Source organism: Pleurodeles waltl, chromosome 6, assembly GCF_031143425.1.
Source record: "Pleurodeles waltl isolate 20211129_DDA chromosome 6, aPleWal1.hap1.20221129, whole genome shotgun sequence".
Taxonomy (NCBI): Eukaryota; Metazoa; Chordata; class Amphibia; order Caudata; family Salamandridae; genus Pleurodeles; species Pleurodeles waltl.
The window spans coordinates 1153578229-1153600507 of record NC_090445.1 but is presented as its reverse complement, the minus strand read 5'-3'; the positions used below and the strand labels follow the sequence as shown (position 1 = coordinate 1153600507).

The 22279-nt window shown below is 46.5% G+C and overlaps 1 protein-coding gene across 4 annotated transcripts in view; it reads left to right on the top strand.

Moving 5' to 3' along the window:
- Positions 1-22279, top strand: part of PALD1 (phosphatase domain containing paladin 1) — a 966838-nt gene that overhangs the window by 741651 nt on the left and 202908 nt on the right. For all 4 annotated transcript variants that reach the window (XM_069240368.1, XM_069240369.1, XM_069240370.1 and 1 more), the window contains exon 18: positions 10555-10695. In XM_069240368.1, the coding sequence (XP_069096469.1) occupies positions 10555-10695 (141 nt within the window). The remainder of the gene's footprint in view (positions 1-10554; positions 10696-22279) is intronic.

Here is a 22279-nt window from a genome sequence, read left to right as displayed (position 1 = left end):
GAGGAAACTGACAATTGTTGAGCAAACCATTGTTGAGCCTCTTCCAAAGCATAAGAGACATAAGAATGCGGGCACTAGCTCCCACCTTGCTCAGCTTCCTCTGCCTCTTCCTTCTTCACCACCATATCCTCGACCACCACCTCATGCACTACCTCCATCACATTCACCAGAGGGGTCAAAACACTCTTCTTGCAGAGATGGCAGGTAACTGTATCCAATTGATTCCTATAATGCACCCTGTGACCCATAGCCAAGGATGACCCTTGGACGACTATGATGTCGACCCCGATCTAAACCCAGCCAAACCCATTGATACTACTACATGCCATGGGGCAGCCAAATATCATATAAATCTGATACTAATGTTGTCCAGGAAGGCAATGACTTCCTGGTTGAAATGTTAGCCAAAAGCCAGTGCACCCTTTAGTTCCAACCTATGCCTGAAGAGATGCTCAAGACTGCAGCTGAAACCATTGAAAGCAATGGTCGTCATACCTATGGTAAAAACAAAATATATATATATATAATATATACACCCCTCATCCAATTATATTTCCTATATCCTTAACCATGTACCTCTGGAGCTGCTTGTAGTCCATACAGCGCATAAACTTCCAGGCTGTAGGGGATGCTCTACCTAATGACAAAGAGAGTAGAAAGCTGGATGCAGTGGGCAAAATGGTGGATGGCCAATAAGCAATGCATTGGAGGATTGCCAACTCAGTTGGCTGGTTCTCCTGATACAACAGGGTGCAATGGGATGAGATGGAGGAACTCCTTAGACACTCCCTTAAGGAGTATAGGCAGCTTGGGCAAGAGCTGATAACAGAGCAAAGGACTATGTCTAATTTCACAATTCTCTGTGCCCTATGTGTGGCCAACACTGCGGTCAGGGGAGTTCCCCGGTCAGATGTCACGCCTGGCTCCTTGTCTCCGGCTTTAAACTAGAACTACATTTAAATCTGTTACACCTGCCATTCGATGGCGAACATCCCTTCAGACCTTAGTTGGAACAGATACTCGAAAAGCTTTTTAAAAAAAGATATGGACACAGCCAAGGTCATGGGTGCCCTTCAGACATTCTCTCCAAGGGGGTCCTTTCAGAGATCACAGTTAGAACTGGCCACATTTCCACATGCCCTCCCACCTCCTTTCAGAGGATTCAACAAACATACCACCAGCAATTAAGGCAGGGGTATTTTAGAGGGGCCTACAGGGGCAGCAACTCTAGGGTAAGGAGTGAGGGGGCTCAGCCAAAGGAGATGTCTCCTCAAAGTAGTGACTCCCTTCTGCTACCCCTCAATCACACAACACATGTCGGGGAGACTACAGGGGTTTCTTCCTCATTTTGAAGAGATCACCTCCGACCGGTGGGTTCACTCCATCATACAGCATGGTTACGGCCTAGAGCTCACCTCAACCTCAGCAAATATTCCTCCCTGCAAACACACCCTCTAACCACACCAACAGTGCCTTCTTCAAGAAGAAGTTCAGGTGTTCATTCTCAAACTTTCAATAGTACCAGTGCCACCACAGCATCACAGCAAACAGGGCGTACTCTCTATACATTATAATCCTCAAAAAGAGTGAGTCTCGAAGGCCCATACTGGACCTTAGACCCTGCAACAAGTAAATAGTCTCAGAACATTTCCATATGGTTACTCAGCAGGATGTCATCCTGCTGCTGCAGCAAGGTGAGTTCATGACTGTCCCTAATCTGATGGATGCCTACTTCCACATACCCATCCATTCCGCTTCTCAACGTTACATACGATTTGTGGCAATAGTCATTATTATCAGTTCAAAGTAATCGCATTCAGTGACCTCACAGCCCCCAAGGTATTCACCAAATGCCTAGCAATTGTCACAACCCATATCAGAAGGACTGCACCAGACGATTGACTGATCAAGAGTACCGGCAAGCAACAATTTCTTGTTCACACCTTAGTTACAAATTCCAACTCCACTGTTTGGGGATCATCCTAAATACCCTCAAGTCCAATCTCTAACCCCTTCAGATCCTGCTATTTCTGGGGTCCATTCTCAACACAATCACCGCCAAGCTTACCACAACCCAGCAAGGGTTCAGGCATTCCAGCAACTACTGCCTCTTTCTCAGCCAAGTCGTCAACTCTTGGTAAGAACAGTTGTGCACCTTCTGGGGAAGATGACTTAATGGATAGCCATAGTGCCCGTACCAGGCTGCACATGCATCTGCTCAAACAATGCCTATCAATATAATGGTCACAGGTGAATGGTAACTTAAGAGGACCTAGTTTTGTTATGGGCCAGCACCCATTGCTCTCTGCAGTGGTGGAGCAGCAGCAACCTTTTGCAGGGCTCGCCCTTTACGGACCACGTTCCATAGGTGAATGTAACCATGGACTCCTTATTACCAGTTCAGGGTGTCATCTTCAACAGCTAACAGTTTAGGGAATGTGGTCCCCACAAAAAAAGGTCCCCAAAACAACTACCTTGAGCTCCTGCTCATCCAGTTAGTTCTCATGTCCTTTTTTCAATGCTGTGCAGCACAAAATAGTCCTCATAATGACAGACAACATGACTGTCAAGTATTATCTCCAAAAGCAAGGTGATCCAAACTCACCACACAGCACTGGCACAACAGATTTGGCATTCAGACCTTCACCATCAGCTCCACCTACTGGCAGAGTACCTTCCAGGAACGGACAGTGATTTTGCAGACCTGCTCATCAAATTGTGGCAACAAGTCCACAAGTAGAAACCCCACCCACAAGTCCTAATCCTTTACTTCAACTGATGGGGGATCCCTGAGGTCAACCTCTTTGCTACCACCTTAAAAGCAAAATGCCAAACATTTGCCACCATGCCCCCACACCCACGTCCATGGGCAATGCTCAATGGATGAATTGGTCAGGGATCCTTTTCTTTGCTTTTCCTCGTCCCACCCTCCTCCTGAATGTGGTCCAGAACCTTCAACAAGATACCTCGCTCTCATCCTGGTTGCTCCCATGTGTGCCAGACAACCCTGGTTCTCGACTCTCCTCGAGATGTTAGTTGTCCCACAGGAGAATCTTCCCAACAGGCCGGACAGTCTCACTCAGAACCAATGCGCAATCAGGCACCCCAACTCCAGGCAGCTCATTCTAGCAATTTGGCCCTGAGGATCTAGAGTTTAGCAATATCAGTCTCCCTCAAGAGTTCATGTATATTATCAAAGAAGCATGCAGACCCAATTGTGTGAGCCTGTTATGCAACCAAGTGGAAAATGTTTGGCCATTGCTGCATATCAAAACACCTGAACCCATGTAAACCTACTGTTAAAGATATCTGCTTCAATCTCCACTTGCAAAACCCAGGTCTACCTCACACCTTCACTTAGCCACTATTGCAGCTTATACGCAGAACAGGGAATACTCTTCTTTATTTAAAATCCCTTTCATTAAGGATTTTATGGAAGGACTCAAACAGGTTATCCCACCCAGGGTACATCCGTCCCAGTCTGGATCATTAACATTGTCCTTACCAGATGCATGGGTCTTCCTGTGAACCTGTACATTCATACCCTTTACAGTTTCTCCCCGGAAGGTCACCTTCCTTGTCACATTTACATCCTTAAGATGTGTTGGCGAGCAGCAGACGCTCACTTTAGCTGAACCTTTCTTCCAAGTTTATAACAGGGCTGTCCCTAAGTGGTATCCTCCTTTTACCTCAAAAAGACAATTGAGCTCACTATCTTCCCCCCCCTCAGCCTTACTCAGTAGCAGAGAAGGTACTTCACATCCTTGACGTCAAGGAAACCCTTTCACAAAACACTTTTTATAGTTTTTGCCAAACCTCACAAAGGGCACGCTTTAACAAAGGCTGGCATAGCCAGACATATTGTCAAATGTATCCAAACCTGCTACATTAGGGCTTAAAGAAGTTTGATTGCTCTACACAGGCTGCATTCCACATGGGGATAAAAGGACCACTATGGCTTTCTTGGGAAATATCCCCATAGCTGACACTAGTAAAACAGATATATTGTCCACTCCATACACGTTTGCCAAGCACCACTGTGTGGATGTCCTAAATGTTGAACTTTACCTTAATAAAGTAATTAATCAATGGAGACATTTGTTCTCTAACCAACTATGGTACCAGTCTTCCCAATCTGTTTGCGTTCTCCGTGGCTTGCAAGTCTATTTTTATCTAGGTCTCTTTCTGTTGGGAAGCAAGTGTTCAGTGAGTATGTGCAATCATGTCTAGGCTTCAGGGCTGATTACATTGAATATCGCCAGAGTCCAGAATTTCCTTTACATACTCTGTATCACTTAACTATAACCCCTATCAACCACTATATCGCTAATAAAAAGTGAATATAGAAGGTGGACTTTACTTGATGAGAAGCAAATCGTGTAAGATGCGGGAAATTCATAATTCCACTAAATCCAAAACTGTAAAACACTTTCCTTCAACGTTTTTTTGTTATAAGATTTGGCATAACTGGCCATTCTATCAGCATGGCTTTGTTTTACATTGAATCTGTCTGTTTTTGTGATTTACTGATTAGAATAGTAAGACTTTTATGGATATTTGAGGTAATAGTCTAAGTGAGTGATGGCCATGGCTGAAGTAAAGCTGATGGTAAAACTTGCACACCTCCCAGGAGACCTTGTCTATTTTTGGCATGCATATGTTGTTTTTAGCTGGCTTTCAGTGAAATTGTTATGTGTAAAACTGCCTTCATGTGATAGAGAATTCTAGTTACAGATTCCTTACCTTAAAATGTTCCCCCAATCATCAGACTGGATCCGGAGAATTTTTTCTTCAAGCAGTACCCTTGCACGTCAGTGGGTGGCATCGGTCGACTATGCTGGCATCGTTGGCATCGTAGTCCCGTGATGATGTTGGGAGTAGTACATAGACGCCACCTCAGCGCAGTAATGACAGTTCTTTTCTTTCGGGGCCACGCGCTGATCAGGAGAGAGCTACCCTTAGTCAATTTTTGACCGACTTCAACTCTTGTCGACATTTTGTGAGTTTTTGTTGCGTCAAGGGATGGTCCCGAAGATCGGCTTTAAACCGTGCGAGGACTGTCACTACATGATGTCGGTGACGGATCCGCATCTGCTCTATTTGTGGTGCCTGGAGCGTGACCACGACCTGAAGTCTTGCTCGAGTCGAGTGCCGGGCCACGCACCCGAAGGCCTTCAAGGAGCGGTCCCTCAAGCTTATGGTGGCTCGGTGCTTGACTCTGCATAGGTCTTGGTCTTGCTCGAGGGGAAGGTCTCAAGACTGGTTGCTGAGCCACCACCACTCGTCTTTTTCGTAGTCTTTAGGTCAAGGTAAGAAGAAGAAGTTGAAGAGATCCCGTCATCCTTCAACATCACCCCGTTGCTCGGCTGATGCGAAGTGGGAGGAGCACCGACGCTTGAAGCTTCTGTCTTCGGAGCCTGCTTCTGGGTCTGCTCCACGCCTCCCTGAGTTTCCGAGAGCCGGGGTTACCCCTGCCCAATTAAAGGAGTTTTTATGAGGCCATGCGCCTAATTTTTGGGCAGCCTGACCCTGCTATGGCGCCTTCGGGCCCAAGGGGTTTGGTTGGGGTGGTCTCTGACTCCAGCCACGAAAGTCCCCTCTGGATCCGCTTTCGGATCTGCGCCGGTGTACCATCAAGACCTTCCCTGGAACTGGTTCCATTAATCACGCTCCCGACGTTGGTGGTGCCCACCATTGACGTCGACCTGATCCTAATCCCCGACGACTCGGAGTCTGACAGGCGTCGGCCGATGCCGCCCCCTTCTTCGATAGGGCCTATTCACCCCAGGTTGGATTCTGACCCTTATTCTTATGGGTACAAATTCGGGGAAGGTTTGAAGAGGTCCCTGGACCCTCATGAATATCAGGATGACCCTAACTTGTACTGAGCACAGGAGTTAGGCGAGGCCAGTGGTCTGGATACCTCGCCAGATGCTGGCATGCTGTCTCCTCCTACTGTGGCTACTGCGGAGGGAGCAGCTTATTCCATGATGGTCAGTAGGACGGCTGAGGTCATCAGCCTTGTGCTGCCTACTGTTCAGCTCAGGTCTAATCTCCTGACAGCGGTGCTTCAATCAGGGGCTTTCACATCTGAGTCTCTTCTTTTCTTCATTAAAGCCCTCACCTCCTTTTGGGTACTTGGTCCAGACGCAACTCAGGGGCTCCTGTGAACAGGACTATTGCACGCTGCCATCGGCCCGCCCGAACGACCCTAAATTCCTGTCTCAACACCCCACGCCTTAGAGCCTTGTCATCCAGGCATCCTCATCCTCAGGCGCATTCCCTTCCACACCTCCAGATAGGGATTCAAAAAGAGTGGAACAATTTGGGAAGAAGATGTTTTCTTCCTCCAGTCTCGCGCTGCAATCAGTGAACACCGCATGCCTTTTAGGCCATTATACTCACTCTCTGTGGGATATGGTTGCGCAAGTTCAGATATCGGAGGAGGCTCGTGATATCGTCTCCCAAGGTGTCACCAATGGTAGAGACGCGGCATAGTTCACCATCACATGTGGGCTGGACACGACTGACTCTCTAGGTAGATCGGTTGCTACAACAGTGGCCCTGAGGCACCACACCTGGTTATGTACATCTGGTTTCTCAGGAGATGTCCAACAGACTCATGCCTTTTGATGGCTCCCCTCTCTTTGGAGACAAGGCAGACTCGGCTCTGGAGAGGTTCAAGGATTTCCGGGCTACAGCTCAGTGTCTCGGCCTTTCCACTTCCCCTCATCCCCAACAGTTGGCCTTTCCCCACTTTCGTGGCAACGGAAGGGGCTCCCTGTTTCATCCCTTTTCCACTGTACCACCCATGCTGTTCAGCCGCTGTGTGGCCGGGGACATGGAATCCCACGTGGTCGTGGGACACAGAACCAGAGGTCTGCCCAGTCCACCCCTGCTGCAGGCTCCAAACCCTCCTAGTCTGTCCCCTCACTCTGGCTCAGTTGGCGACCGCATTTGCCATCACCTGCCCCACTGGGAATCCATCACTATGGACAGGTGGGTTTTGCAGATCTTTTGAAGGGGCTACTTCCTCCCCTTTGAATCTGCCCCACCAGCCATTTACCAGGTGATCATTTGGCACTTCTATGCCAGGAAGTCATGTCTCTCTTGGCCAAGAGAGCCATAGAGAGGGTCCTTGCGCCAGAAGTAGGTTGCAGTTGTTATTCCCACTACTTTCTGGTGGCCAAAAAATACAAAGGCTTATTTCCTCTCCTAGACCTTCGGGATCTCATTCTCTTCCTCAAGAAGGAGAAATTCAAAATGCTCTCCCTGGCTCAGGTCCTGTCTGTGTTGGACCCAGAAGACTGGGTGATAGAGTTGGACTTGCAGGTCGCTTATTTCCATATTCCAATCCTGCCTGCCCACAGACTTTACCTACGATTAGTGGTAGGTCATGAGCACTTTCAATTTACTCTGCTCCCCTTCGGCCTTATGAGCGCCCCTCGGGTGTTCACGAAAGTGATGGTGGTGGTTGCAGCTCATCTGCGCAGGTTGGGGGTTTCAGACCTCCCCTACCTCGACGACTGGCTGATTCGCTCCAGAAAGTCGTCTTCCACCTTCAGACTACAGGAACCTCCTGCACACGCTGGAGTTCAGTATAAACGTGCCAAAGTCACACCTGACGCCTTTCAGATGCTCCCTTATATCGGAACTGCTCTGGACACAGTGCAGTTTCGGGCCGATCCTCCTGAAAAGCAAGTCCAAGATACTCAGGCTATGATTCCAATTTCAGCCTCTATCTTAGGTTTCGGTGAGACTGACTCTGAGGCTGCTGGGCCTCATGGCCTCCTGCATCCTGCTTGTGACACATGCCAGATGACATATGCTGTCTCTGCAGTGGGACATGAAGTTCCAGTGGGCGCAACATCAGGGTAATCTCTCCAACATTGTCCAGATCTCACAGGGGACTGCAAAAGACCTGCAGTGGTGGCTTTCAAATCAGCATTGGGTCAACGGCAGATCCCTCTCCCTTTCCCAACCAGATCTATCCATAGTAACAAATGCGTCACTTCTGGGATCGGGTGGCCACATGGGAGAGGCCCAGTTCAGAGGCCTCTGGTCTCCAGCGAATTCTGGGCTTCCATATCAATCTTCTGGTGCTCCGGGCGATCAAGCTTGCAATGAAAGCATTTCTTCCCTCTCTCAAAGAGAAAGTAGTGCAAGTGTTCATGGTCAACACTACCGCCATGTGGTACTGCAACAAACAGGGCAGAGTAGGTTCCTCGACCCTTTTTCAGGAGGTGCTGTGCCTCTGGACATGGCTGGCACATCAGGACATCACCCTGGTGGTTCAACATCTGGCGGGCTCTCTGAACTCCAGGGCAGACAAACTCGGCTGTCGATGCATAGCCGATCATGAATGGTGGCACAGGGTCTCTTTCAGCAGTGGGGAGAGCCTTGGTTAGATCTGTTCGCCTCCGCAGAGAACGCGCAATGTGAGCTATTTTGCATGTTGGAGTTTCCAAGGTGGCACCCGCTCTGAGACACTTTTCGTCTTGAGTGGAACTTCGGCTTCCTTTCCACCTATACCACTTCTGTCTAGAGTTCTCAAGAAGATCAAGAACAACTGGGCCCAAGTAATCTTGGTGGCTTCGGACTAGGCACGAGAGTATGGTATCCAGAGCTATTGACCATGACCACCGAAACTGCCCCTTCGGAAGGATCTTCTGTCGCAGGTGGGTTCCTCACCCAAACCTGTCCAATCTTTTTCATGCGTGGAGATTGAGTGGCGGCCATTGACAGCTTTTGACCTTCCACCCGAAGTCTGTGATGTAATCTTGGCAGCCAGGCGTCCCTCCACCAAAACGGTATACGCCTGTCGTTGGCATAAATTTGTGGCATGGTGTACCAACAAATCTGTTGATTTTACAGCTCCTTCCTTTCAAAACTGTTTTTCATGTTGCCATCACTTCTGCTCGCAGAGTGAGTGAGCTTCAGGGTCTATCTTCTAAACCCCCATTTTTGTCTGTGCACCCTGACAAAGTGGTGTTTCGCACTAAGGATTCCTTCCTTCCCAAAGTACTTACGCCTTTTCATATAGGTCATTTCATCACTTTGCCTACTTTTTACGTACCTCCACATACTTCTCATGAAGAGGAGAGACTCTATCGCTTGGATCCAAAAAGAGCATTGGGGCTCTATCTCAATCGTACTAAAGATTTCCGGTAGACGATCAACTCTTTGTTGGATATGTAGGTGCAAAGAAAGTGAAGGCAGGTCAAAAACGTACCATCTCACGATGGGTACTCCTTTGCATCGAAATGTGCTATGCTTTGGCCAAGAAGCAGCCCCCTAAGGGCTTGCACGTTCATTCCACAAGAGCAACTGCTGCTTCCACAGTGTTAGCACACAGAGTTCCTGTTCTGGATATCTGCCAGGCAGCAACATGGGCATTCCAGCACACATTTACTAAACATTACTGCCTAGACAGTCAGGTCCGTAGGGATGGCTTTTTTGGTTGTTCGGTCCTGCAGGACTTTCTAGTTTGATCTTGGTTTGCAGCCCACGTCCAAGGATGGCATTGCATGGGTATCTATTCTAAGGTAAGGAATCTGCAACTAGAAGTCTCTATCAGATGTACAAGTTATCTACCTTCGGTAAGGAAATATCTGGTAGAAGATTCCTTACCGACCCACCCATCCTCACCACTTGAGAATTGATTTCTATGGACAGGGCTTCCCCACTCAGGGCCTTAGCTCTGGTGCACCAATTTCAGTGTTCTTCGCTGCTCTGCTCTTTGGCATGGGAAGTCGTGAAAAGAAATTGATGTCACTGTGTTGAGGCGGTGTCTATGTACTAATCCCGACGTCATCACGGTGACTACGACACCCGCGGAGTCGATCGACACCACCTACCGACACGCAAGGGTACTGCTCAAAGAAAAAATATCCGGATCCAGTCTGACGCCTGCAGGAAAATTCTAATTTAAGGAATCAGCAATTAAAATATGTCTCTACCAGATATTATTGTTACTGAAGATAAGTAACTTGTACTTTATTGCTGGTATGACTGCACACCAGTTAAGTGATCTCCAGTCATTGGCATGTAAGGAACCTGATTTGTTTTTCTATAAAGATGTTGTGGCCCATGGAGGTCTTATCTTGTCTAAGCAGACTTTGTAATGTTTACACAATCAAGGAGGACTTGTATTTTGTCAGCTTTTAGATTTGTCATACTGTGGTACAAAAAGCAATGTGAAACATGGTATGTTATTTCAGATATTCCTTGTCCCTTATATTCTACAGAGTGCTTCAGGGCACTAGCTGTTCATGAGCTGTGGGTGGTCTGAATAATGGGTCACACCCTTGGACTCGAGATGTTAAAGGTACCTGGAACATGAAAGGTTTCAACATTTGTTGGTATTGTCTGGGTTTTTTCTGACCATCTGCTCATTGGATTTCAGAAGAGGGGGGTCTGGAATGAAAGGTTCCTGCTCAGATGTAAAGTAGATTACAAAAAGCTAAACAAGTGAAAATTAATAATAGCCAAAATAATATCTGCATTACATTTTTTGGGAATACAGCTCATTTTCTTTCCTTGTCCTGTTTCCAGGTTGTGATGAGGATAGTCCAGCTCTTGCCGGACGGCCACAGAATGAAGAAAGAAGTGGATATGGCCCTGGACACCGTGAGCGAGACCATGACTCCAATGCACTACCACCTGCGGGAGATCATCATATGCAGCTACAGGCAGGTGAGATCCCATGAGTAGCTGCTCTTCGGAAAGCTGAGTGATGATTTTTGCTTCTTTAAAGACCACATCTTGTTGTAGGGCAAATGCCATCAACCTAGCAACGTGACAGGCTCTCATGTAAAGTTATTCGTTTCTTTTTTTGTGTTTCTTACTTTACGTAAGATGAAAGACGCCCTGCTCTCTAAAGGAAGTTTTTTCATTTACTTTCTTCATGATTAAGATGTGTTATCGCCCTGAGATAACCTGACTAGTTGAAGACAGAGCCAGTAGTTACAATTACATTGTGAGTTAGAGTACGGTTGAGATCAAATTGGTGAAAGAGGTAGAAGACTATGGCCCTCAAGACTGCCATATTATGACCATGGTGAAGACCCCATGGTGGAAAGCCACCAATGCCAGGGTGCCACCATCAGGCAGCCTGGTGGTCTCAGCGTTTTAAATCTGACAGGGCAGCGCTGCACTGCCCATGCCAAGTGCAGCGCTGCCCTGGGGATTATGAGTCCCATTCTGCCATCCTTTTCTTGGTGGTTTACTCCGGCCAGGGAAAGGCTGGCAGAATGGGTTACTCAGGTGCCCCTGCACTTCCCATGCACTTGGCATGGGCAGTGCAGGGCCCACCAAGCACAGCCCTGTCGTGCATGTCACTCCCTGAATTATGGACAGTGAAATGTGCTACGGGTGCTGCTGCACCCGCCGCACTGCCACACTAGCGCCAGCTCCATTAGGAGTCAATGTAATGGCCCAGTGAGAAAATCATAATAGGGCTGGCGGGGACTTCACCGCACTGGCAGTGAAGTGGGGGCAAACTCATAATGACCCCCTATGTGGTCTATTATAACTTCGGCGGACGGGTTACACCATCTACCAAAGTCTTGATGGGCAGGATGCTGCCAGGGTAGCCGCCTCCCCGTGTGCCCCATTAAGAAACGATTTTTCTGCCTGCTGGCCAAGCGGGAAAAACAACAGCATTGTCTCCAGCGGCAGTGCTGTCATGCGTAGGGTACACCAACACCTGTCACGATGTTCACTGTTTGCAAAGCAGACAGTGAACATCGCAGCGGGGCTGGCTACGGGGGTCCCTGCCGTGCTCATGGCAATTGCATGGGCAGTGCAGCCCCTCCCCGGACCCTCTGCACCCTGTCTCTGCCAGCCTTTATATGGCGGGGTACCGCCATATAATTGCCGGTGGAGAAGGGACTCGTAATCCCTGGTGGATTAGGACCACCAGCACCGCCAACCCCTCCTGTGGAGGGAAACTGGCGGTGCTGGTGGTCCAACCATGGTGCAACCGCCACAGTCATAATGTAGTGGTCGGACTGCCACAATGGTAGCAGTCTGACCGCCACCGTGGCCCTGGCAGTCTTAAGACTGCCAGGGTTGTAATGAGGCCCTATGTCTTTATAAGATTGGTGACCTCCATGGTGGGATTTGGAAGGCTTTTTATGTGCAGCAGGTGTACTTTATTATTCCCAATACACTGGTGTTCGCCTCAACGTTGCCCTTTTCAAGACATAAAATCATTCTTAATTTGATCAGATTGTTTCATTGGATGTAGAACTGCTAAATGCATGAAAAATCCTACTGTGAAATTAAACATACTTGACTCTATGGCAAGCATATAGCTGTAGGTAATGCTGGCAATGGTTTACCTTACTTGTATTGCAGCATCTGAGAAGTGCTCTTCAACCCCGAATGAGGCCTGAAAATGTTTTCTGGGGGGTTTATTAAGTACTTAGTCAGTTTGTTTATGCATGGTTGGCAGTGTTTTTTTTTTTTTTTTTAAATAGCGTGGTCTGTGTAAAAAGTATGTTGGGGTTTATGATGATGTTCAGCTGTGTGCTCTGGTGAGGATGTATCTATGATTGAACATGGCTTGAAAGAGTTGCCCTTGCAAAACACATTGCATATCTTAACATTGCTTACGTTGACTATATAAGAAGCTATCATTATGATTTTGGTCAGTGAGTAACTGTGGGTTTGTAACTTGGTTGAAAGGGGGGATTTAATGAGACTGTTCAGATCCAGTACTCTAACTGTAAATGTAGGCGTGGCAGTGGACAACCTAATGAGAGTAGCCGTGTTCTGTCCAAGGTTCCAATATTTTGGTGGATCACTCCGGTGCTGGTGAATATATTGGGAGTCCACAGCTGCACCAGAAAGTATCTCCATGACAACTGGAGGAAGAAGCGGTATTTCAGCTTAACTTCTTACATGAATTCTCTTGCTGAAAGTTAGGGTGAGCAAGATTCTGGATTCAATAGAATCGATGATTTGAAGAGTCTGTAAAGAGCATTTTGCCTTATCCTTTTGGTAAAAGCAGTGTAAAAGTTGTTGTTCTGAGTTCCTGGGAAATAGAGTTCCAAATTCTTGGAACTTCAGTAGTGAGGGATTGCCTGAGCATTTTTTGTTACGTGAGTATTTGGATTTCTAGTGTGGGCACCTCTTTCTTTCTTTAATTTTTGTTTTTACCCAGGACATTTAGGGTGTCATTCTGACTTTGACGGGTGGCGGAGGCCGCCCGCCAAAGTCCCGCCGGCAGAATACCGCTGCGCGGTCAAAAGACCGCCGCAGTAATTCTGAGTTTCCCGCTGGGCTGGCGGGCGACCGCCAGAAGGCCGCCCGCCAGCCCAGCGGGAAACCCCCTTCCATGAGGATGCCGGCTCCGAATGGAGCCGGCGGAGTGGAAGGGGTGCGACGGGTGCAGTTGCACCCGTCGCGATTTTCAGTGTCTGCTTGGCAGACACTGAAAATCTTAGTGGGGCCCTGTTAGGGGGCCCCTGCAGTGCCCATGCCATTGGCATGGGCACTGCAGGGGCCCCCAGGGGCCCCACGACACCCGTTACCGCCAGCCAGGTTCTGGCGGTCAAAACCGCCAGAACCAGGCTGGCGGTAAGGGGGGCGGAATCGCAGCGCCGCCATGGAGGATTCCCTTGGGCACATGTCACACAGCTATTGCACATGGTTTCCGGTGTAGGAGAAACCTTACTAATGGAGACAGATTTCTGCATTTCTATCAATAATGTTTATCAATGAAGATTTCAGAGGTGCTAAAAGTAAAGAATGGGTTTGTACTATTACCAGGTTTAGTGGGTATTAAACTTATTTTCCACAAGAGTCAATGCATGTTTAAATATCTATTGTGTGGCAGAGGAGAAACAGAACAGAAACATTTACTAATGCTACATAAATAACAGGAATCATCCCCTAGGATCCGATAAACAAGGTGTGCACTAGAAGAGTGAACTGAGGCATTAGTGTGGCCAGTTTGTCAGAGGACCTAGTGCAATAAAGGAAATATCCCACCTGGCTGCTGTTTGAATGATAAAATATAGCAACAATCAGGGTTCAGTGTGTAGTGGTGCCACTGCACCTTCTACACCAATAAAAGCTGTGCCCCTGAACGGAGAGTATATTAGACTAGAAGGGCTCTGGATGAGGTTGCCAGTTGACAGAGGTATAGTGACAGCCAAGATGTGGTATTATGAAAGAGAATTAATGACAGATGAAATGTGTAAAAGAGAGGAAGTTATTGTAACAGGAGATGGGCCCAAAGGTAAAAAGAGACCATAAAATTAAGAAAATGGTAAACACTGTCTGGTATGTGTTGGGTCAAACACAGACTAGATTTTCAGGCTAACCAGTGACTTTCTAAATGTTTTACTCTTTAGTTTTATATGTAATTTTTTTTAAGTTGCTGTCATGAAATGCAGACTTGAATCTGACCCTCCTGGACCCATGTTGTAAGAATGTGGTGTTGTAGGATTGGACACAATTGTATAAATTTAAAAAAAAGAAATGAAATGCAGCGCATCAATGCAATTTAGTGTTGGAGAGAGAACCCTATATTGATTTGAGAATAGGCCTTCATAGTTTTCATAAGGTCCTATATAGATCATATTACACAGTCTAATGTATCTGCATATAATGAGATGGAAAAGGTATTTTAAACAACCCTTAAGTCTGTCTTCACTTTACAGCCAGTAGCTATTCCCTGCTCTGACTTGTAGGTAAAGGGGACTACTGTAGTGTGGTCCTTATAAAATGTGATACCCTGTTGCAGCACTAGGGAGGGGGGATAGATGAGAGCTTCCACATGTGTGTTTATTATATGGCTCAGGCGTGTGTATGTCTGCTCCAGGGATTAAAGCTGTGCCCCACTAGTGAGCGGGGTCTTGGTAATAAAGAGTGATCCAGCAAACACATCTTGGCTCTTTCCACCTCCTTTATGGGGCCAGTGCAACACTACACTGGTAATGAGGAGGCTGTCTGTTTGACATACGTTCCCCCCTCTCACTTTGTCAGTCTTCTGGAGTGCGCTTCGCCCCCCCACCTTTCGGCTGTTAGCGCAGAATGCCTCCTTACAGAACCCTGCTTCTCGCCACCCAACCACTTGCGCCTGCCTGGTATATGCTGCTCTTCAGCAGCATGGCTACCACCGCTTGCCCTCCGCGTACATCACTACTGCCTCCAGTATCAGCTGGATGGCCACCGGCCGTCCCCAGAGACCTACTCTCTCAAAGCAGGAACCTTTATCAAACTGAGGAGCATCCTCCTGCATCACACCCTCAACCCTCGGAGTTTGCAGGCTGCACATCCTCAAGGGTAAAATCAGACCTTATTGAATTCTGGCCACATCCTCAATGGCAGCAAGAAGCTTTTGCCAACCTGGCCCGTCTCTTTCCAGCTTGCATGTGCCGGACTCTTATGCACTGCATCCCGCCAACCAGTGCCATGCCCAGCTCCTACAGCCCAGTTTCAGAGTCTAGGCCCAAGTTACCATGCTAGGCTCCCAGGGACCTACCTCACTGTTGAGGCCTACGTTCTGTTCCCTGAGAAAAGCACACTTGCCGGACAGCAAAGCCACCTCTGAGGCATGCTTGCGATCTAGGAGGTAGGCCTCACGAAAACCTCGTAACCACCGTTGTGCTACAGTGAAAAACTTGCAAACTGTGATCTGGCATCAGAAATGAAATAAGTGTTGCCATGTCCACCATCCCAGCCCTAGAACTATTCACAATCACAGGGGCCCTACCAACACAAGCTGCCCAGCGGAAAGCATGTGTTGAACACCTAGAGACCTATTTTGATGTCATTGGCGTCGCTGCTGAAAGGAAGTGCCCACTACTTCTACATCTGGCAGTGGCAGACATCCACAAAATTTCCAAAATGGTCGTCGATGAGGGTCCTCCATACACAATACTGAAAAATGCCATAGCTGCACAATTTGAGCTTTATCCCAACCTAGATTAAGAATGCTTCCTGCTACAGCAGGCACAGCAAAGGTCAGATGAATTGGTAAATGACTTCTATAGTTACCAGAAAGAGCTAGCAAGCACTTCTACACTTCCAGAGGAGGAGCACGAAACAAGAGCACAGTTCATACAAGGATGTGCATCGTACAAACTATGCGAACGCATCCTCCAAAAACCAAACAACACCCTGAGAGACATCCTGACCGTCAGGTGATCCAAAGAGCTGTCCAAAGCACAATTCACCCACGTGGACCCAGGGCAGCCATCCCCTGCCAAGGTCCAACCAATCAATGCCATCCACAAAGACAGTAACCAGTCTAAACCTGACCGCCCCTGACAAATAAATGGAAACTGGCCATGCAGTTAGTGTGGGTCTCTCTTCCCCATGCAGATGACTGCCCTGCACTCGGAAAAACTTGAGGTGTCTTCGGTAAGCTAAGCCACTTTTTCAAAGTGTGCTGTGCCACACCAAACCTCTAAAAAGTCTGTCAAGGCTGTTTCCACTCACCCTACAGCGCTGACAGACAGGGACATGGATGATGATGAACAAGAGGTAGTCCATGTGGTCCGAACACTTGACCTCAGTGGCAACACCCACTGTCCTCTTCCCACATGGTTGGAAGGAGGGCAAGGCCAACCCATTTCAGCTCTCATAAACACAGGCCACCATAAATCTCATGGCTGCCGAAGTATATTGCAATGTGCCAAACCCGCCAGCCCTGAGAACCACAAGAGTGCAAGTATATGCCTTTGGCATCCAATCACCTCTCCAGCTGGCAGGTGTGTTCACTGCAAACATATCCCACTACTCCACAAGCCTCAACTCCAAAGTGTGCATCTCTCAAGAAGGATTTAGCTTCCTGCTAGCTGCCAAACAGCCAGGGACCTCAATTTAGTGCAACTTACCTTTAGTCTACACACCACTGATCTCATCGAGCTAATCTCAGAGTTTGCTCCCCTTTTTGATTGCATAGGATGTCTAGCTGGCCAATCTGTGCTCATACACATCGACGACTCAGTAGCCCCTGTTGCACTTCGACACCGGTGCATAGCCTTCCACTTACACACCAAAGTTGAACTTCAGCTAAAACTCCTGGGACAAGTAGGCATTATTAAGAGTGACTGGCCCTACTCCCTGGATCTCCCCAATTGTAGTCGCCAAAAAGCCAAACCAACCAAATGGTGTCAACTTCTGCGTCAACATGCAGCTACCAAACCTGGCCATCAAGAGAGAACGGCATGTCACAGTAGATTACTTAATTGGCAAACTCTCGGCTGAAAGTGTTTTTTTTAAGATGGACCTTCATTCTGGCTACCACCATGACCCATTACAACTAGCCACCAGGCCTACCACAACCTTTACCAGGCATACCAGCCTCTGAAGATACACTAGGCTGAACTTTGGCATTTTAAGCACTGTTGAAGTATTCCACCATGTACTTTAAAAAGTCCTGAATGGCCTCCTGGGCATGCTTAGTCAGTGATGATATCCTGGTGCATGCCCCGCCACTGGAGTGCCATCTCACTCGTCTCCGAGCTGTATTCACCCAACTAAAAGAAAATGGCCTGACCCTTCACCTATAAATGTGTGAGTTCCTACAAAACAAAATCTGTTTTTTTCGGCTATTAGTTTTTAGACCGAGGAATAGGCCTCTAACCAGCAAAAGTCCGAAATATCTAAGAAATGCCTACCCCCTTATCTGTATCCAACATCTACAGCTTCCTGAGAATGGTTACGTACAGCAGACATTTCATAAAGAACTTGTCAGACCTCACCAGTCCACTCCGTGAACTGACAAAGAACACCAGCCCCTGGGTTTAGAACAAAGAACAAATATAAGCATTCAAAAGAGCAAAGGAAGCCCTGTCCGCTAACACAATGCTTGTATACTTCGACCCCAAGCAAGAATCCCAGCTAGCAATGGATGCCAACCCCACTGGCTTAGGAGTGGTGCTGGCCCAACGACAAGGGTGCGGTGAATTGATGCCAGTTGCCTACGCCAGTAGGAGCCTCACACCTACGGAACAAAGATACTCCCAAATCGAGCAAGAGACCATTGTGATTCACTGAGGATGTCAACACATTCACATCTATTTTTACTGGTAGCCCTTCACCGTCCTCACAGATAAAAAAAAAATACACTGATACCGCTGTTTAGAGGGTTTTCATCTAAACCACCCCTTGAATAGAGAAGTGGATCCTGCAGCTGCAGAAATTCAGTTTCAGTTTAATACCAACCATGCATGTAAAGCCCAGCCATTTGCCTGTCACTGCACACCCACCTTGTCACCCCCTCAGATACCCAAGACACAGAGAAATGCGTCCAACTTGTGCTGGACAGAGCAAGGCCCATTCCTCTGTCACTCTTGGATGTATGAGAAGCAACCAAACATGATGACTGCATACGACCGCCATTCAAACTGTCCTCTCAGGAGGTTAGCCACCCCTTCAGTGCCATGCAGCATACCACACTGCGGAGGCCAAGCTAACTTTGCAGTTGTTCCACCATGGCCGACATGAGTTGTCTGTGACAGAAGAAGGCTGCCTCATGCATGGATCATGCCTCGGCCTCCCCTCCAGCCTGAGGCAGAGAGCTGTCTTGTTAGCACACAGCACCCATCAAGAAGTAGTTAAGTCTTAGAGCAGGTTCTGGCACAAAGTATGGTTTCCCAGCCTTGACCAACACGTAGATGAGGTTGTCATAAGCTGCCTTTCCTTTCAAGCTAGCAAGCTAACCTACAAGCCAATCCTAATTTATCCAAGCACTATGTCGACCTCCTAATTGACTGCATATGAGTCACCAGTGAGGCTCACCCTGTAGCTCCCCTTATGGTTTGGCCCCATATACTTATGAGCTGCTTTACCTCAGCTGACTGTTGGTAGATTAAGATTGTTTAGAATTTGTGTTCTCTGTTTCCTTTCAATCCTATGGTCAAGAAGGAATGTAGTGTTTTATTTATACAAGGTGATACCATGTTGATTTCAGGTGTGTTAGTTGACTCCATTCAATGGAAGCTAAACAAGACTAAGATGCATTAGGCTATCAAACGAAAGTCCACAACTGGAAAGAGTGCCCCTAATGTCCTTGCAGGAAGTGATGACCCGGTTGCAGGCAATTCAAAAACTTGAGAAGACTCTGTAATTGAATTTCTCTATTTGTTCTTCTATATTTGGGTAAAAAATATGTAGCACATACAATGAAATTAAATGAACGAAACAGTGCATAAGAAAGAGTAGTTTTTGCCATCTTGTGGCCGATGCATAGCGTTAATCTACTGTATTCCAGTATTCAATGACTGAATAGTTTTGCATAATTTATTATTCGTGACACAGCACCAAGAAAGTATACTTGCTTGATTGTATGAGGTATTGGAAAATGCTGCCATAATTAGAGGTAGGCGAGCCAATTAATTAAAAGGGAGAGCCAAGTCAGAGATGAGCCGAGAGTCCTTGATTGGTTCAAGGACCCAATCTTTGAAAAACAATACAAGGAACCACTCTTTGGAAAACAAAAAGCCGATCAAGGAGCCAATCTTTGAAACAAATGTCCCATGTAAGTCATACAATAAGTATGTACAAATATGGTACATAGTGTTAAATCAACACCATTTATTCATTTTGACGTTTTCGTCTAAATATCGTTAATCTTTTGGGTGCCTTCCCAAGCATGGGACAATGGCATTGGACTAGCGCAGCCTGTCCATGTGAAGGTTGCTCTAACCAAAGCACTACACATTATTTTGTTGCAAATTTGGAAAACTCCCAGGTCACCCACTTTTAATCCTTTTTTATTAAAGTTCACTCAATGTAGACTGCCTTTTATTTTCCTCCAATTGTTAGAATCATTGATAATTTGTGTAGCTGTATTAAGTTTTGTCCAGGCAGCCATTAAGATTTAGTGAATGTATGTTAATTATGGTTGGAAGTAACACAGACGGAATTTTACCTTTTATCTTTAATTGTTAGATTCTTGTAATTTGTCTGATTGTAGTTTATTGTATTTTTTCATGTCATCTCTAGTGGTTTGTTCAATGAACCGAATAAAGATTAATTGTATTGAGTCATCTATAATGCTAAAACAACGTAGCGTCGCTCATGTACAAATATGATAGTGTCTTCAAATTAAAAAAGTGTATTTCTTTGACCTACAGAAGCGTTTCACTTTAGTACATCAGATTCTATCACTGCATTGGAAAGCCATAATTAGAAATGATAACTTTTAAACAGGAGCTCAGAAACATATATGTCCCACCCCCTCTATGATTGCGAACTTACTAATGAACTAAGTGGTATATTATTTTTCACAAATACCCTATATGTGCCAAAAGATGTACCTGACTCTGAGTCAGGAATGCGAAATCTGTGATGTTTTGGTATATAGGACGTTAGAGCGTTACTGTACGATACGTTGTAGTTGCACGTCACAGATGTTTGAATGTAGGGTAATATGGAATTAACAATTCTGATTAGGTTCCTTTAAAGAAAATATTTTAGTAATATATAATCAGTGTATGCCTCAGTACACAGATTTTTTTTAGGCCCGCAAAACCAAGGTGGTTACGTTTTGATATTGCTGCTCTTCCTTAATTCGCCACCAGAGGGCAGGGGAGTCTTTCATATCTGGGGAAATGCAAAACCACTTCGGATCTTGCTAAAAAGTAAAATGTGAAACCCTTATTTCTTTTCGCTTTGTGCTATCCTAGCAAATGCTGGCAAAAGATTAGCCCAACTCGTCTGTAAGAGAAAGGTTTGTGTAACGTTTATCAAATGGTTATCTTCTTTTTGTTTTATATTAGATATTTTTGTCTAATGCTTGTGTCACCCATGGACGTCAATTCACCAAAATGCCAGGGGTAGCAGAAGTTACATCACACGCCATTTCATCTACTTTTAATCACACACACATGCTTACTCAAACATTCACTCATACACACACACACACACACTATTTTACATAAGCACACTCTCAACTGCAAGCATGTACACAAAATACATTTAATTGTGTTTCTTTCTTACCTCAGCTAGCAAGGAGGGTCATATTCCATCTTACTGTACTCCGTTTTTAACACATTAATAGTGAAGAATATATTATTCACTATTAATGTAATTTAAAAAAACTGATTGAAAACAAGGAATTGGAGCCCCAAGCAAGGTCCATAAGGACGAGCTACATTTGTTTTCCTGGCACTGATGTAGCCATCTCTGAGGCCAGGGGTCACAAAGGCAGTGCCAGGGCTCGCAAGGGGCAAACTGGGGGTCGCAGCTGCGACACCTGCCGACCCCTAAATGATGTCCATGGTGTCACCATAATGTTATATTATATCCATGAAAATATTTTACCAGGGCAAGCACCATCCTCATGAGTTCTAATAGTAACATTTGACAGAAGTGCAACGGGTAATAGTTGGATTTAGAGTGTCACTGGACACTATCAGTTAATGTGTATATTTAGTTTACTAAACAGGTGGCATAGCTACCAAGTTTTCAGATTGCTTGTGTGCAACCACTGTATGCTTGCAGTGTGTTTTCGAGTGACATGCTACTGCCAAATGTGTGGTACACTCTTGTGTGAGCCATTTTATTGCAAGTAAAACCACCGGTGAACCCCACGTAAAGAGATCAATATAAGAAAATACATTGTTTTAGCAATGAGATGCTCTAAAAGGTCCTTGAAACCTCTGCAAAACACCTGCAATGGAAGGTCAGTAAACTTCTTGGGACCTCATTAAAAGACAGCTGGATTAATTGGGAGGTGTGTTGTAACTGCTGTAATAAATATCACCCCAATCACCAGGCCACTCATTATGAATTAATTGATGATTAATGCACTTACTTGATAAATCTGAGTGTGGTCTAGCCACAGGTTTGAGCGATGATAAAGTAGCATAGACAGAGGCGGCTCCTTCGCAATGGTGAAGGAGCGCCACCCCACCGACTGAACTAGTAGCTGAAATATAAAACAATATTTTTCTATCATTTTCTTTTTAATCCGGCTCTGCCAGCATGTGCAGGGAGGGGCAGGGCTGGGTCGGAGGAGGGGGGAGAGTGGAGTGCACCTAGGTGCGCATGTTAGTTTGGCCGGCTATCATAGGCTCCCCAAACTGACATGCGCACTTCGGTTTCTCCAAGCCGACTGTGTTGCACAGCTGGGTTAGAGAAACTCCACAGACTCCCATTCACTGTCTGAGTGGCAGGCCAGTCCTGGTACTGCTAGGTATAGCATGAGATCAGCACTAAGATTTCGTTGGGAGCCTGTGCTGTTGCCCCAGGGACTGTTGGGACACCAACACCATCAAGGGAAGAGGAGCGTGGTGGCAGCGGCAGCAAAGGT